Raw genomic sequence first — 17,915 nt, 5'->3', positions numbered from 1 at the left:
ATACAACCCAAAGCAATTTATAGATTCAATGCAATCCCTATTAAAATACCAATGATGTATTTCACAGAAATAGAACAGACATTTCAAAAATTTATATGGAACCATAAATGACCCTGAATAGCTGCAAAAATTTTGAGAAAGAAAAACAAAGTAGGAGGGATCACAATAATAGTTATCAAACTATATTACAAAGCCACTATACTCAAAACAATCTGGTACTGGCACAAGAACAGACCCATAGACCAGTGGAACAAAATAGAAAGCCCAGGGATAAGCCCAGAATTAAGCCCAGGTCTATATGGGCAACTAATATTTGGCAAAGGGGGCAGAAGCATAAAGTGGAGTAATAATAGCCTCTTCAACAAATGGTGTTGGGAGAGCTGGACGGCTACATGCAAAAAACTGAAATTGGATCATCAGCTGACACCATACACAGAAATAAACTCAAGATGGATAAAAGACTTAAATATAAGTCGCAACACCATCAAAGTCCTAGAGGAGAACATTGGCAGGAAACTCTCAGATATCCCACGCAGCAATTTTTTCACTGATATGTCTCCTAAAGCAAGGGACACAAAGGAAAGAATAAAGAAGTGGGACCTCATCAAAATAAGAAGATTCTGCATGGCTAAAGAAAACATCAGCAAAATGAAAAGGGGGCCAACCCTATGGGAAAATATATTTGCTAATGCTACATCAGATAGAGGTTTGATCTCCAAAATATATAAAGAACTCACACAACTCCACTCCAAGAACACAAATGATCCAATCCAAAAATGGGCAAAGGACCTGGGCAGACGCTTTTCCAAGGAAGAGATACAGAGGGCCCAGAGACATTTGAAAGGATGCTCAGCATCACTCGCCATCAGAGAAATGCAGATCAAAACCATAGTGAGGTACCTCATTACATTGGTCAGAATGGCCATCATAAACAGATCAACAAACAACAGGTGCTGGCGAGGCTGTGGAGAAAAGGGAACCCTAGTACACTGTTGGCGGGAATGCTGACTGGTGCAGCCATTGTGGAAAGCAGTGTGGAATTTCCTCAAAAAGCTGAAAATGGACCTGCCTTTTGATCCAATGACTCCCCCGCTGGGACTATACCCTAAGAACACCAAAACGCCAATACAAAAGAACCTGTGCACCCCAATGTTCATAGCAGCACAAGTTACAATAGCCAAGTTTTGGAAGCAACCTAAATGCCCATCAGTAGATGATTGGATCAAAGAACTATGGTACATTTACACAATGGAATACTACGCAGCAGAAAGAAAAAAAGAACTACTAAGCTTTGCGACAGCATGGATGGAACTAGAGAGCATTATGCGAAATAAGCCAGAGGGTGAAAGACAAATACCATATGATCTCACCTATAAGCGGAACCTAACCAACAATACAAAGATGGAGGGAAAATTAGACCAGCAACACTAAAAGGAAAGGAAACCAACAGAGAGAAGAGGGAAGGAGAGGGGAGGGGCAGGGGGGAAAGGAAGGGAAAGGGCAAGTCAAGGAACATATAGCAAGGACTCATGGACAAAGCCAAAGTGGGGAAGGACTGAGAGGAAGAGGGGGGAGGGGGGCATGGGAAAGTGGTGGGGTAAGGCGGAGACAAATGTATTTGGAAAAATAAAGTAATTAATTTTTAAAAAAACAAAGATTTCACCAAATATTATTAAAATTAATAAATGAATTCAGAAAAGTTATAGGATAATAAATTTACATGCATAAATCTATCGTGTTTCTATACACTAAAAGTGAATGATCAAAAAAAGAAATTAAGGTAACAATCTCATTTACAATTGCATCAAAAAGAATAAAATAACTAGGAATAAATTTAACCAAGGAGATGAAAGACCATACTCTGAAAACTATAAGTAACTAAAGAAAATAATGTAAGAGGACACAAGTAAATGGAAGGATATACCATGCTCATGGAATTGAAGGATTAATATTATTAAAATATCCATACTAACCAGAGAAATTTATAGATTTAAAGCAATACCTATCAAAATACCAATGACATTCTTCTCAAAATTAGAAAAAGTAATTTTAAAATTTGTATGGAACCACAAAAGACCACAAACAGGCAAAGCAATATTGAGAAAGAAGAATAAAGGTTAAGATATCATGCTCCCAGATCTCAAACTGTATTACAAAGCTATAATAACCAATAAACAATGTTGTACTGTCACAATAGAACAAGATAGAGAGCCCAAAAATAAATACTCCCTTATATGGTCAATTAATCTTTGACACAAGAAGTGGGAACATACAATAAGGAAATGGCAGACTTTCAATAAGTGGTATTGGAAAAACTGGACAGATACATGAAAAAAAAAACCATAACCACTCTCTGATATCATTTACAAAAATGAACTCAAAATTAATAAAGACTTAAATGTAAGACCTAAAATCATAAAACTCCTAGAAGAAAACATAGGAAGTAAATACTTTGACATCAATCTTAGTATTTTTTGGATCTGTTCCCTTGAGCAATGGATACAAAAAAATAAGCAAATGAGACTCCATCAAACTAAAGTATACCATTACAGCAAAGGATACCGTCAAAACAAAATGAAAAGACAACCTATTGAATGGGAGAATATATTTGAAAATAATATATCTTATAAGGATTTAGTTTCTAAAAATATATAAGAACTCATATGACTAAATAACAAAAAAATAAACAATCTGATCTAAAAATGGGCAGAGGACATGAATAGATATCTTTCCAAAGAAGATGTAAGGATGGGCAACATACATATAAAAAGATGCTCAACATCACTAATTATCAGGGAAATGCAAATTAAAACCAAAATGAGATACCACATCACACCAGAGTGGCAATTATCAAAAAGTCAACAAATAACAGGTGTTAGCTATAATGTTGAGAAAAGGGAACCCTTGTGCACTGTTGGTGGGATTATAAATTGGTGCGGCCACAATGGAAGACAGTATGGAGGTTCCTCAAAGATAAAAATAAAACTACCATATGCCCAGCAATTCAGCTTCTGAGTATTTATTCGAAGAAATAGAAAACACTAATTCAAAAAGATATATGCACCCCTATGTTCATTGTAGCATTATTTACAATAGCCAAGATATGGAAGCAACCTAGGTGTCCATCAATAAACAATTGTATAAAGATGTGTGTGTGTGTGTGTGTGTGTGTGTGTGTAAATAATTAATTTATTTATTGTTTATATATTCCCCCTCTTCCTTCCCCTCTGGTCACTGTCAAATTAAAAACCTTCAGCACGGCTAAAGTTTTCCCTTTCTTTATAAGGACAACAGTCGTATTCTGTTACAGTCCACTCTAATTACTTTACTTTAAATTTACTACTTTTCTAAAGAGCCCGTCTCCAAATAAGTTGCATTCTGAGGCACTGGGGATTAAGACTTGTGTGGAGTCATGCAGTTTAACCCATAACACCTTGCTCAATTATTATCACATTTATCATCATCTCACTTATTTTATACTTACCTTTTGGTTGATTTATTGCCCATATGCTACCTCTACACAAGGACTTCAGTGGTTTTGTTGCCTGCAGTACACCCACTACCTAGAAAATTTCCTGCACTTTAAATATTTGTTGAATAAATGAATGGGTTAGCTTATTATCTATCAAGATCTGCTCATTAGGTACAGGGCACTTAATCATTATTAGTTCAAATGCTTTAAATGTTTAGTAATATTATGAACTAAAATATTCTGAGGTCAGGTCAGAATTGGTCAAATATTTTACTGATCCTTTTTTTAATTGAGATATAACTGACATATAACATTATATTAGTTTCAGGTGTACAACATAGGATTTGATATTTGTATATTCAGGGTCCAGCAGAAGTAATGTCTGCTTGAGTGTGGTTGGTAGGGTAATAATATGGGTGTAATAATTTATAGTTTTAATTTGAACATTTCACTGAAAATGTCATATGGTATGCTTTAATGTGACATTGTTGTTACAGAATTACATGCTTATGATTTTGTAATCAAAGATTTTGTAATTAAAAAAGGGGCATTTGTGCCAGACCCTATATAAAGAAATAATCACACCAATAAATCTAGTTAACATCCATCATCATACACAGTTACAAAATTTTTTCTTACAAGAATTTCTAAGATCTACTCTATTAACAACTTTCAAATATGCAATATAGTATTATTAACAATAGTCACCATGCTGTAATTACATCCTCATGATTTATTTTATAACTAGAAGTTCATACCTTTTCACTTCCGCCACCCATTTTGCCCACCCCCACTCCCTGTTCTCTGGCAACCATCAATCTTTTCTCTGTATCTATTGATTGGAGGCTTTTTTAGTGGGGTTTCCTTTTTAGATATAAGTGAGATTACACTAGAAATTTCTGACATTATAATGCTTCCTCTATCTTCTATCAGTCACATTTACTACAATGATTTCCTTATTGTGCAACCTAGGTAATTCCTAAATTTTAGAAAGCAGCATGACCTTTCAAATAATTTATTATAAAATACTTTTCTTCATGAATTATTTCCTGGGAAGATTTCCACCTCTTGACCTCCTTGTCTTATTTTATATTGATTTTTGCTCCCAAATTCCAAGGCTGCACCATTTGCAGCCTAGACTGACTCATCAATGAGATATGATTCCTCACTCAATTTATAGCCCCTTCTCTTCTCTAAATAAGAATGATTCTCTAGGGAAGAGATTTCTCTAAACAAAGCATTTGCAATCTGTCAGAGACAAATGGCTTCCATTGGTGACTTTGGCTTTCTTCTCTATGACCACATTTGAAAGAAATCACTGAACTATTACTTATTATAACTTTATAGTTAATTCTCTTTATGGAGAAGAGAAAATGGAAATTATTTATGTGGCATGTTCTATGTACCAGGTACTTTTCTATGCCATTTTCAATTATAAATCTATTTAATGGGCATTGTGATCCACATTTTACAGTGCAGGAAAGTAAAATTGAGAGAGATGAAGTTTGCTGTGTCATTTAAAATGGAGTTAATCATGGCTTTATATTTGGTTAGACCACAATTCCTCTCTGGGCCTCACCATTGTTGTTAAGAGTTGTATTAAACCATGTACAAGGAAGCCACTTGTAAGACATTTGTGAAGTGGGCATTTTATCCCTAATTCTGGTATTTTGTTTGCAAGGCTAGCATTGGTTTTTCTGGTGCTTGTGCTGTGTTGATAAATAGATGATTAACATGTTCAATTAACTGCTGTGAAGGTGTCTTTGGAAGGTAAAGGGTTAGCCCTCCCAAGCAATATATACAATAAATACCTAAACAAGTACTTCATTCACTACCTTAAACTGAAAATTTGCAAGTGTTTTCTCAGAAGTGCCTCACAGGCCAGTATAGACTCTCTCTCTCATCTCAATCTGAGCATTTTACTTTTACCTGTTTTATATTTCATTTCTGTACTTACACTCCAAAAACATGAAAATGACTGCTTACTCTTTAGCAAGTAATCAAATCTATAATTGGGCTAATTACAACCAGGCAAGTGATGCTCAGAAAGTGCTTTTCAGGACCTTCCTAACCTGCAGGCAGTCCCACCATGGACTGCTTGTCCATGGCTAAATCCAGCTATGCCCATCCCCTGGGGAATGTTACTTTCTAGACTCTATAGTCTTCCTCTTTGCTGCTGATACTCCCTTGCTGCCCCACCACCACCATCTCACCCCCAGGCTAGCCTCTCTGGGCCTTCATCCCTTAGCCATATGTTTAAAATTTGTTCCCAACGTTATTGACAAAGACATTTATTAGCCTATTCCAAATAAGGATTCCCAAGGCAACTTGTGCTTCTTCACTCAATTGATTCCCTGGTGCATGCTCCCAGTAAAACAAATATAACCTGTGCCACACTGGATAAAGGATACTCTGGGGTGAGAGAGAGACTTCATATTCTGCCTTCTGTGGCCATCAACCTGATTTCTCCTAAAACAGAAAAATCCAGGATAATTTTCTCCTCAAAGTTCTTCTTTTATCCTGTTATTTATTGGTTCCATTTGAAAATGACATAATATAAAAAAAAATACCCTCTGATTCTGCTCCATTCTGAATTAGTGGAAGGACAGAAACAATAGGCACATTTCCACTAAATTGATAAGGGACCGCAGATGACTACTTCTTACCAAGAGAAGCTGCAGGATAGGATTTGGAGGGAGATAACTAGAAAATGCAGTAAATTTTATATTATTTTGTAATTATGTGGCCTTACAATTTTTATTTACCTCTAGCATAGTTAAGACTAAAATTCTACTATAGCTACTTGAATAGTCAAGTGAGGAAGTATATTTCCTGTTTATAGCTTCATTGATTTTTCTTCTCTGTGGGTGTGAAGCCTGAAACTGATGCAGATGTGACTGACTATTCAATCACTCCCTGAAGATTCCAGGTTGGTAACCAGGAGGGCAAGGGCATCTGGAACATTGTGTAACTTTTCTTGATCCCTGATTCCAACTGTGGACTGCAACCCACTAATGTGTTATGAAATCAATTTAGTGAGCTGCAACAAGCATTTGAAAAAAAATTTAATAAATAGAATTTAAAATATCAAATTGTACCATAGAGTGAGCAAGAAGTCTTCTATAAAACTTTTATTTAAGTTAGATATATGCATGCATATTTGCCAGAAAATTATATAAAATATGGAGTGAATTATAGTCCATCATACTTCAAAGCTGCTGCCTTAAAAATGTTTATAAAAACAATACATAGAAAAAGTTGTGAATAAATCAGTAAGGACACTCACATATAATGTGACTTTTAACCACATGAGCTCACAAGGCAGTAGAAACAAAATATTCTTGAAGTGCTTACCTGTAGAGTCTCTTAGAAAACCCTGGATCATTGTTTTATATACTTTCCCCATAAAATTTTCATACATGACATGTTTTACACATGATTTAGTGGGTTCATAGACATGGTAAATCCAATCTAAGAATTAATGAATCCCTAGTTAGAAATCTTGCTTTAAATATTCTTAAGCTCCATAAATTTTCTTGGAACTTAATAACATCTCCCTATCTTTGTGGGTAAGCTCTAGATCTAAAGATTCTGAATGTGTTTGTGTAAGTAAATGCAAGTTTTCATCTTAATCTAATACTTAATTCTAGGAAATATGTTGAATGGTTCAAAGGACAGGATTACATAATCCTAACACATTAGTTCTCCCTTATTCGTGGGAGATACTCAAATCTAGTGATCTGAAATGGAAAATAAAACCATGGATAAAGGAAAACTACTGTAAATTCTAATGAACGGATATGGGCAGAGATGCTCAGAGGGCCCACTGAGAAGTGAGGAGCTGGTACTTTTTGGCATCGAGGGAATTAAGAGAGTTGAACCACAAGGAAAATGAATAGCTGTTCTAATTATATGAAAACTAAAAACAAAAACAGCAATTAGAAAAACAGCAATTCTGAGAAGTTAGGCAGACAAAGAATGTGGGGCAATGAATGGAATCAGTGGTAGGTAAGGAAAGTGAATACAGGGAAAAGAAAATCAGGAACTATTCTGGAAGGAGGCAGCTGCTGGAGACTTTCTTTTATTAACTCATTTCACAAACTTTTCGATCCTCTATAAGGCAGGCACTTGTTTTACGTAGGTACTAGGGAAAGTACCATGTGGGGAAAAAATGACAAGAACTTTTCTATACAGGGCAAATGGGACTGGGAAGGCTCCAACATCATTCAAATGGGTCACTGGTTTGGGTCCTGTCATCAGAGGAAAGTTCATGGTGCATCTCCTTTTGTCCTCTTCAGATTTAACCTGTCCATTTCAGAGCACTTCTTATTTTCTCACCTTTTGTTACTAACATTTTTTTTTACCTTGAGTCTTCAATGTTTTCAGCAATGAAAAATAAAACCTTGTTGACTGAGTTTATCCTGCTGGGTCTGACAGATGTCCCTGAACTCCAGGTGGTGGTTTTCACCTTTTTGTTCCTCACCTATTCACTCAGCATCATTGGAAATCTGACTATCCTCATCCTCACATTGCTGGACTCCCACCTTCAGACTCCCATGTATTTTTTTCTCCGGAACTTCTCCTTCTTAGAAATTTCCTTCACAAACATCTTCATTCCCAGGGTCCTGGTCAGCATCACAACTGGAAACAAGAGTATCAGCTTTGCTGGCTGCTTCACTCAGTATTTCTTTGCTATATTCCTTGGGGCAACAGAGTTTTATCTTCTGGCTGCCATGTCCTACGACCGCTATATAGCCATATGTAAACCCCTGCATTACACGATCATCATGAGCAGCAGAGTGTGCACCCAGCTGGTTCTCTGCTCTTGGCTAGGAGGGCTAACGGCTATTATACCACCAATCACTCTGATGAGTCAGCAGGACTTTTGCGCATCCAACAGGCTCAATCATTATTTCTGTGACTATGAGCCTCTTCGATCTCTCTCTTGTTCAGACACGAGCCTCATAGAGGAGGTTGTCTGCCTTGTGGCATCTGTGACCCTGGTAGTCACTCTGGTGCCTGTGATTCTCTCCTACACATTCATCATCAGGACTATTCTGAAGCTTCCCTCTGTCCAGCAAAGGAAAAATGCCTTTTCCACTTGTTCTTCCCATGTGACTGTCATTTCCCTCTCTTATGGAAGCTGCTTCTTCATGTATGTTAAGCCCTCGGCAAAAGAATGGGACACATTTAACAAAGGAATAGCTCTGCTTATCACTTCGGTTGCACCTTTGTTGAACCCCTTTATTTATACCCTAAGGAACCAACAGGTAAAACAAGCCTTCAAGGATATAGTCCAAAAGTTTGTGAATCTTTAAAGAATATGAGAATTAAAGCCTTAATAGATGAGTCTTTACTATGTACCAAGCTCTCTGCAAGTTACTAAGTATCCAATAATCAGTTAAACTCCAGGCCAGTGAGAGAGGTTTGAAAATGAATAAGTTACAACCTGTTAAGTGTTCATATAAATAAATTCAATCTGAATTAGAGAGTCAGTATAAGTTTTCAGAGGGGATGCTATTTAAACTACATCTTAACAAATATAACAAGTCAAGGAAGCAAAAATAAAGGGAAACTTGGACTGAACGTATATTGTTGGTAGGACCACAAAATTTCAGTCCAACAGGATTGAATAAATGATGTCATTAATTTCAATGAAATAAAAAAGAGAAGAGATAGATTTAGTTTTGTTTTAGGCAACTGGATCTGGGACCAGATCTATGTATTTCGCAATCCTCACCATGTAGATGATAATTTACATGAGAATAGAGGAAATCACAAATAGAAGGTAGTAGAGATGAAGTTTAAATATTAAACTCTAGGGATCTTCTCACATTTTAAAGAGCAGAAGAGATGATAAGAAAAGTAATAGATCTGTGAAAGTCATGTCTCAAGAAACATGGTTGGCAATGAAAAAGTTACAGAGAGCAATTAATGTGAAGAACAAAAGTCTGAAAATTATCAAAAAGGTGTGATTTTTTAATCTCCGCCATTTTCAGTAAATGTGGAAATTTGGGTGGAGTAGGAAGAAGTCAGGCTATTGTGGGGTATAAGTGGGTGACAGTTGAAAAGTTAGAAATAGTAAAATGGAATTTCAAGAGTGGAGAAATGAAAAGAAGAACAACCTCCAAGCTATGTCCCCCATGCTTTCTCATTTACAGTATGTTACAGTAATGATTATATACTTAAAGTCTGAATTCACCTGTAGTCTATAAGATCCAGGAGTACAGGGATAATATCTTCTTGATCATAATTCCATCTATAATGTCAAGCAATGGTAGGTGCTCAAAAATTAGTTGTTGAATGGAGGAATAAGTAATGGATGGATAAATAGATGGATAGACAAACAAATAGGGAGCCCAGAATTGAATTTTTTTTTTAATGAAGAACCTTGATCACTTGAAAATTTGTATAGTGAGAGCATTGAATTAGCAAATCACAACTCGTTTAGACTTTTTAGAACTGCCTAGAAATTTTATTCTATTTTACAAATGAGAAAACTGAAGCTTAAAGAGGTGAAATAACTTGTATAAGGAAACACAGCTGAGTGCCTGAACTAGCACTAGAAGCCAGGGTCCCATTGCTTGGCTACTGAACAATAAAACCTTCCACGCATTCTAACTGGTTTTAAAGTTTAGTCTCCTAAGTATTTCTAAATATTTTAAAGTAGCCTTGGATTTCAACCTGTGTCTCTCTTTTTCCAAGCTCTAGTTAGATGTCTTTATGACATGAATCTCTTTAGGAAGTTGAAAGCATGCAAAATCCCATATTCCACACATGGTTTTCTACTTCTCCTAAGAGGCTTCTGCTTTTTGTGTCCATATCTGTTCTGAACAATGTGTGTCTCTTATTTTCTCTCTTTAAGAGGAAATAGAAAGACCCCCAAGAGTATCGGACCAGAGAAAGCAGCATTTTTCCTCCACTCTCATCTACTATAAGTTTCCAATTAGGATTAAGTTATGAACAAGGAGAGTCACATCCACTACTAACTCACACATCCTCCTCCCTATTCTTCTTCTTTCTGAGCTACAGGTCAGTGGCTTTGCTTACTGGGCTTGAAGACAGGAATGATGGCCTAATAGTATATAACACAGTGTCATGCCAATAATAGGCACTCAATAAATGTTTGATTAGTAAAAGAGTGTATGAATGAGTGAATGATGTCTTTATTACATAAGATGTAAGTAATTTTTATAAGTTTTTCTACCACCTACTTGTTTTTTAAAACACCAAACTCTTTCTTTTCTAGATATTTTTAAGAATATTTTGGACCACACAATTATTTTATTGTAGAGCCATACACAAGTAAATCCCCTGTTAATGTTAACTTGTTTAAAATTATTCTAAGAAATATTTTCTCCTTTTCTCTGGGATGTTCATTGGTAAATAAACTAAAAATCGCACTGCATTTTCACAAAGGCCGTCTAAGCATGTTTTCAGAACTCTAAAAGACACACATACCTTTTTTTAAAATGTTTTTCCCATCAATTTATATTTTATATCTAAATCTACTATTAGGAATTAATTTATTTTATTTTAAGTCTTTCTTCCTATTAAAATGCAATTAAGATAAGTGGCATACTGGTGTACTATACTAGCAAACATCACCCAGATCACAGTGGCTTAAATAAAAAGTTATGATTTCTCACACTATGTGCCCAGGGTGGGTCAGCAGCTAACTCTGCTCCACGAGATCTTTTCACACAATTTTATTATGCTGCCATCTCCACATGATGCTTCAAGGGTCACTGCAACAGGAAATGCACACCGCTGGAATGTCTGAAACCTGCAGTTAAATGCATCACCCAAAACCCACTGGCCAAAGTGAGTTAACAACTACAAAGGATCCAAGATGGGGGATTTTCTCACACTCACGTAGAAGAACAAGGAAATGAGAACTTTTTGCAAAAGGTTAGAACACTCTTTGAGGTAGAATATGTGACATTCTTTCCAAATAACAACCCAGTTGTAAACAGGATTGTCTAAGGGAAATTGGCAAAACAAATTACTGCAATGAAAGCTGTAGTAATAGTGAGGAGGACAACTTCCCATGGTTTTATTATTTTAAATACAAATAATATCATTTCACTGTTTTTTAAAACCTCCTGATCCATCAGGCTTCGCATTACTTAAATTCAAAATGCAGAGGGGCCAGAAAAAAGAATGAAATTCGGTGAAGAAAGCCTACATAAATTAGGAGATACCATTTAGAAAAACAATCTACACATTACTGGAGTCCCAAAAAGAAGAGAGTGGAGTTGGGCAAAAAATCTTAAAAGTTAATAACAGAACTTCCCAAATCTGGAGAGAGAAATGGACATCCAAATTCATTAATCTTAGAAGTTCTCCCAAAATTTGAACCAAAATGATCTTTTCTAATATACATTACATGAAACTGTAAAATCAATAACAAGGAGGTTTAAAAGAAGCAAGAGAAAAAAATCCTCACATACTAGGGATACCTCATAAGACTGTTACCAGATTTCTCAGCAAAAATCTTGCAGGCTCAGAGAGAGTGGAATGATATATTCAAAGTGTCAAAAGAAAAGACTGCCAACCAAGAACAATTTACTTAGCAAGGTTGTCTTTCAGGAATGAAAGAACAATAAAGATCTTCTCACTGAGCAAACCAAAACTAAGGAAGTTTATCACCACATGACATGACTTACAGGTAATGCTGAAAGGAGTTCTTGAAGCTGAAATCAAAGGACACTAAATAGTAACATGAAAACATAACATATAAAACTCACTGGTAAATGTAAGCATATAGTCAAATTTGTCCACTCTAATACTATAATACAGTGGTGCAATAATCACTGAAATCTAGCCCAGAAGTTAAAGGACTAAGGTATTTAAAATAACTACAGCTACAATAATTTGTTAATGGTTAAACAATATAAAAAGAAATAAATTCTAGTAGTTCCAGTCAAGATGGAGGTGTAGGCAGGCACCCTTCACCTCCTTGCTCAACCATAAGAAGGATTACCACTAACCTCAAAAAAAAAAAAACCACCCAGAACTGCCAGAAAAGTCTAGCTGTATGGAAGTCCAACAACAAAGGATTTAAAGAAGACATATTCATCCAGGTAGGTAGGAGGAGCAAAGAAGGGGGGCAAGGAAGGAGAGAATATGGCGTGGAAGCAGCAGGCCAGTGGTGACCAGCCAGGGGCAGTGGCAGCTGGCAGAATGGGAGTCCCACATTAGGGATACCAGGGGAGTGAGCCCCAGGCCAGGCTGCGCAGCCCAGGGTTCCAGTCCTGGGAAAATAAATCCTCATAACTCCTGGCTGTAAAAACCAGTCCGGGTTGGGGCAGAGGAAGAACCTGTAGGTCCCTCAGGGGACTCTGGTTAAATGGACCACAGGGTCCGAGAATGCAGGCAAACCCACCCATTCTGGGAATCACCACCAGGGCAACAGCTGGAGGGGCACAAGTCGCATAAGTGACTGGAAGTGGGATGAGTGCCGAACAAGCCTCCAGCAGTCATGCAGCAGCATTGCCCCCTCTCTGACCCGTCCCCCACATACAAGGGCACAAAGCGCTGAAGCAGGCTGCCCCCACCCTGGCGATTACCTAAGGTTCTGCCCATACAATGTAACACGTGTGCCAAGACATGGAGTCAAAGCAGCTCTACTTAACTCACAGAAACAAACCCAGGGAGGCTGCCAAATCCAGGACACAAAGAAATATGGCTCAAATGAAAGGACAGGAGAAAACCCCAGTAAAAGAACTAAGCAAAATGGAGATAGCCAAGCTATCAGATGCAGAGATTAAAACACTGGTGACAAGGATGCTTAGAGATCTCATTGAATATGGCAAAAGCATAAGGGAAGAAATGAAGGCTACTCTAAGGGCAATAAAGGAAAAATCCACAGGGAACCAAAAATGAAGGGAAGGAACCTGGGGTTCAAATCAATGAATTGGAACATAAAGAAGAAATAGTCAACTGGAACAGAATGAAGAAACAAGAATTCAAAAATATGAAGAGAATAAGAAGACTCCGGGACATCTCCAAATATACCAACATCTGAATCATAGGGACAGAAGAAGGAGGAGGAAGAAGAGAAGGAGGAGGAGGAAGTGGGGGGAGAAGGAGGAGAAGGGCACGAAATTGAAAATTTATTTGAAAAAATAATGAAAGAAAACTTCCTGGCTTCCAGTCAAGATGGCAGTGTAGGGAGACATTGCTCACCTCTTCACACAACCACATCAAAATTACAACTAATATATAGAACAACCATCACTCAGAACCATCAGAAGTCAAATTGAATGGAAGTCTGACAACTACAAAATCAAGTTGAATAGAAGTCTGACTACTAGGGAATTACAGAAACCACATCCATCCAGACTGGTAGGGGGAGCACAGACAAGGAATGGGCTGGTCCAACAGCCATGTGGATAAAAATTTAGGAGAGATATCTTGGGAATAAGGAGTCCCAGACACACACCAGGCCCTCAAGCCCAGGATTCAAGTGCCAGGAAGATAAGTCACCACAACATCTGGCTGAAAAAAAAAAAAAAGTGGGGATTGAATCAGTGGAAGAAACTTCTGGAGCTCCAAGCACTTCCTCTTAAAGAGCCCACACATGGATTCACCTACTCAGGCTCACTCCCTCTGAAATCCAGCTTTGGGGTAGCAGCTGAAAGGCACCAGTGGTATACAGAGAGAAAATGAAGTGTCTGGCATCAAGGCTGTCTGGCATAAGGCATTGTCCTTTAGCTAAACCCTCCCCGACGCTGGGCTGGTAAGCTTGTGCCATATCTGAGACTCCATCAACCTGGCTGTCACTCTTGACCCCCCTTGGAGATCCCTAGAGGCTCTGCCCCACTCAACTTACAGGCCCACCCAAGCTAATTTTCCATAAGAATGGCTGGTCTTGGCTCCTAAATCCTATCAAACAAGCAACAGCTGGCTTCAGTGGGCCCTAGTGGCAGCCAGATTAGACTCACAGCTTGACTTCACCTGGGAATCTCCAAGCCCAGTACAAGTAGTAGCCATCTCAGACTGCTTCACAGTCACGTAGGGTGCCTTGGGAAAAACAAAGGTGGAGGCTGATGTTGGCCTGTACCACCCAGGAATCCCCAGGGCCAGCGCACACAGTAGACAGCTACAGACCACATTGGAGCACCACCACCCACTGGCCTAGGTAAATCCCTCCCATTGATCTGCCAACAGCGACCAAGGCACAACTACAAGAGAATGATGTACTCAGCCCACACAAAGGACAAACCTTAAGTACCCAGCTTGGGTGATAGGAGCAGCTGTGACACTACAGGACACCTACTACTTTAGGCTATACTACCAACACATGGAGTCAAAGCAGCTCTACCTAATACATAGAAACAAACATAGGGAGGCTGCCAAAATGAGGAGACAAAGGAGCACATCCCAAATAAAAGAACAGATCAAAACTCCAGAAAAAGAGCTAAACAAAATGGAGATAAGCAATCTATCAGATGCAGAGTTCAAAACACTGTTTATAAGGATGCTCAAGGAACTTAGTGAGGACCTCAGCAGCATAAAAGAGACCCAGTCAGAAACAAAGGATACACTTATTGAAATAAAGAACAATTTGCAGGGACACAAGAGTAGAGGGGATGAAGCTGAGAATCAAACCAATGATATGGAAAATAAGGAAGCAAAAAACAACCATGCAGAACAAGAAGGAAAAAAAATTTTTAAAAAATGAAGCTAGTATATACAGCCTTTGGGATAACTTCAAAAGGTCCAACATTCACATCATACGGGTGCCAGAAGGAGAAAACAAAGAGCAAGAAATTGGAAATCTATTTGAAAAAATCGTGAAAGGAAACTTCCCTAATTTGGTGAAGGAAATAGACATATAAGTCCAGGAACCACAGAGAGTCCCAAACAAGATGCATACAAAGAAGCCCACTCCCACTCCAAGACACATCATAATTTAAAGGCCAAAGGTTAAAGATAAAGAGAGACTCTTGCCCTGGCTGGTGTGGTTCAGTGGATTGAGTGCCAGCCTGTGAGCCAAAAGGTCACTGGTTCAATTCCCAGTCAGGGCACATGCCTGGGTTGCAGGCCAGGCCCCCAGTACAGGGCCATGTGAGAGGCAATACTGATGTTTCTCTCCCTCTCTTTCTCCTTCCCTTCCCCTCTCTCTAAAAATAAATTAATTCTTTTTAAAAAGAGAGATAGAGACTCTTAAAAGCAGCAAGGAAAAAGAGGATAGTTACCAGATGGTTGACAGATGGGAGGAGGAAGGGGGCAGTGGGTGAAGAGGTGAGTGGATTAAGAAGTGCAAACAGGTAGTTAGAGAATAGCCAGGGGGGTATAAAGTACAGTATAGGAAAAGGAGTAGCCAAAGAACTTACATGCATGAACCATGGACATGAACAATGGAGGGGGTATTGCCTGAGGGAATAGGTGGAAGGTGGAGGGTGCTGGGTGGAGGGTGACACAAAGTGGGAAAAATCAGGACAACTAATAGCATAATCTATAAAATATAATTTTTTAAAGCACAAATTAGTAGTTACAGAATAGCCGGGTGGGGGGGGGGGGATGTTAAGAACAGCATAGGTAATAGAGTAGCCAAAGAACTTGTATGCATGACCCATGGGCATGAACTAAGGTACATGGATTACTGGAGGGAAAAGAGGTACCAGGGGAAGGGGGCAAAAGGGAAAAATGGGACAACTGTAATAGCATAATCAATAAAATATATTTTCTAAAATCCATTTTGTCAAAGTATGAGTACACCCACTTTTCTCTGGATGACATTTGCTCAGAGTATCATTTTACCCTTTCATATTGGGTCTATATTTGCTTTTGCAACTGAGATGTGTACCCTGAATGCAGGATATCATTGGATTTTGTTTTTTGATCCAATCTGCTACTCTATGGCTTTTATTGGTGAGTTCAGTTTATTTACATTTAGGGTGACAATTGATATAGGATGATTTCTTAATACCATTTTATCTTTTGTGTTTTGTATCTCCATTGTTTCTTTTCCCTTGTGTTTCTGTCTGCTCTTTTACTTTGGTGGTATTCTGTTATTTTTTCTTCTCTATACTCTTTTTTGTATGTTATATGTCTCAGTTCTAGATTTTTGTGTGTGGTTACCATTAGGTTTATGCAAAAATGTTTCTTGTATATAATAGTCCTTTTTCCTCTGACTGCATCTTATTTCCATTTCCCCTGTACAAATTCAGACCTTTACCCCCTTCCCTTTTATGTTTTAGTTGTCACAAATTATTCCTTTTAATGCTGTGAGTTTTTTTCTGAAGTGCAGAAGCTATTGTCTTCTTTCTCTCTCTAAAATGTCTTTAACTCCTTTAACCTTTATGTGATATCTAAGTGTATAGTACCCTACTCTGAAAAAAAGGGTTGCAATATCATGCTTCTGTCTGCCTGTTGGTGACTCTCAGTCATAGTTTTGTAACCTTTTATTTTTTTTGTTTCAGGTAGAATAACCCCATTAAGTACTTCCTGCAATGCATGTATTGTGGTGGCAAATTCCCTCAGCTTCTATATGTCTGGAAAAGTCTTTGTTTCTCCTTTGAATCTAAAGGATAACTTTGCTGGATATATTATTCTTGGCTGAAAATTTCTCTCTTTCAATAGTTTCAACTGTGGAATATTTGCTTCCACTCTCTCTTAGCTTGTGAAGTCTGTCCAGAAAAAGTCCAGCCATTGTTAATATAACAAGGGTTGGCACATCAATGTAACCTGGCAGCCAAGGAGCGTGGATGGGAATGCACACGAGTAAACAATAATGACTTCACTGTACTAGTCAGTTGGGAGCATTAGCTGCCATTGAATGAGCATGTGTACTGTTCAGCCCTAGCATTCAGTATGACTGAGAAAGTAGAGTAACGAATCTGCATTAAATTTCACGTTAAGCTTAACCATTCCTCTACAGAAACTATTTGGATGATTCAGAAGGCCACAGCTATGGGCAACTAGTGACTGGAAGCTTCATCCTCACAATGGGCCCACTCATGTATCACATCTTGTGCAGAGTTTTTTAGCAAAATATCAAATCACCCAGGTGACTCAGTCCCCCTAGAGCCTAGATTTGGCACCCTGAGACTTCTTTCTGGCTTTTCCCAAAGCTAAAATCACGTTGAAATGGAAGTGCTTTCAGACTGTTGATGAGATTCAGGAAAATACACCAGGGCAGCTGATGGCAATTGGGAGAATTATGTGGGGTCCCAAGGTGTTTACTTTGAGGAGGACTGAGGCATCATTGTCCTATGTACAACATTCCTTGTATCTTGTATCTTCTTCAATATATGTCTCTATTTTTCATATTATATGGCTGGATGCCTTCTGGACAGACCTTGTATATGGTTGCTGAAAATCCAATAGTAATCTACTGGGATTTTCTTTATAAATTGCCACCTTCTTTTCCTTAGCTGCCATGAGAATACTTTCTTTATCGTTATTTTTTTGTTTGTTTTCTAAGTATATT

At 38.0% G+C, this 17,915-nt stretch overlaps 1 protein-coding gene across 2 annotated transcripts; it reads left to right on the top strand.

The window, feature by feature from the left end:
* Nucleotides 1–7,860: 7,860 nt before the first annotated feature.
* LOC129084512 (olfactory receptor 2AP1) lies at nucleotides 7,861–13,606 on the top strand. Of its 2 annotated transcripts, XM_054590709.1 has the most exons (2): nucleotides 7,861–8,766; nucleotides 13,574–13,606. In XM_054590709.1, exons 1-2 carry the CDS (start codon nucleotides 7,861–7,863, stop codon nucleotides 13,604–13,606), a joined length of 939 nt encoding a protein of 312 aa, XP_054446684.1. The 2 variants fall into 2 exon arrangements, with proteins under 2 accessions (XP_054446684.1, XP_054446685.1); XM_054590710.1 differs by lacking the exon at nucleotides 13,574–13,606 and having other exon boundaries at nucleotides 7,861–8,790.
* The last annotated feature ends 4,309 nt before the right edge of the window (nucleotides 13,607–17,915 follow it).

Source organism: Pteronotus mesoamericanus, unplaced genomic scaffold (genome assembly GCF_021234165.1).
Source record: "Pteronotus mesoamericanus isolate MK-2021 breed Mesoamerican mustached bat unplaced genomic scaffold, CSHL_Meso_final scaffold_21, whole genome shotgun sequence".
NCBI classification, from domain to species: domain Eukaryota; kingdom Metazoa; phylum Chordata; class Mammalia; order Chiroptera; family Mormoopidae; genus Pteronotus; species Pteronotus mesoamericanus.
This window is presented reverse-complemented; position numbering and strand designations above follow the sequence as displayed.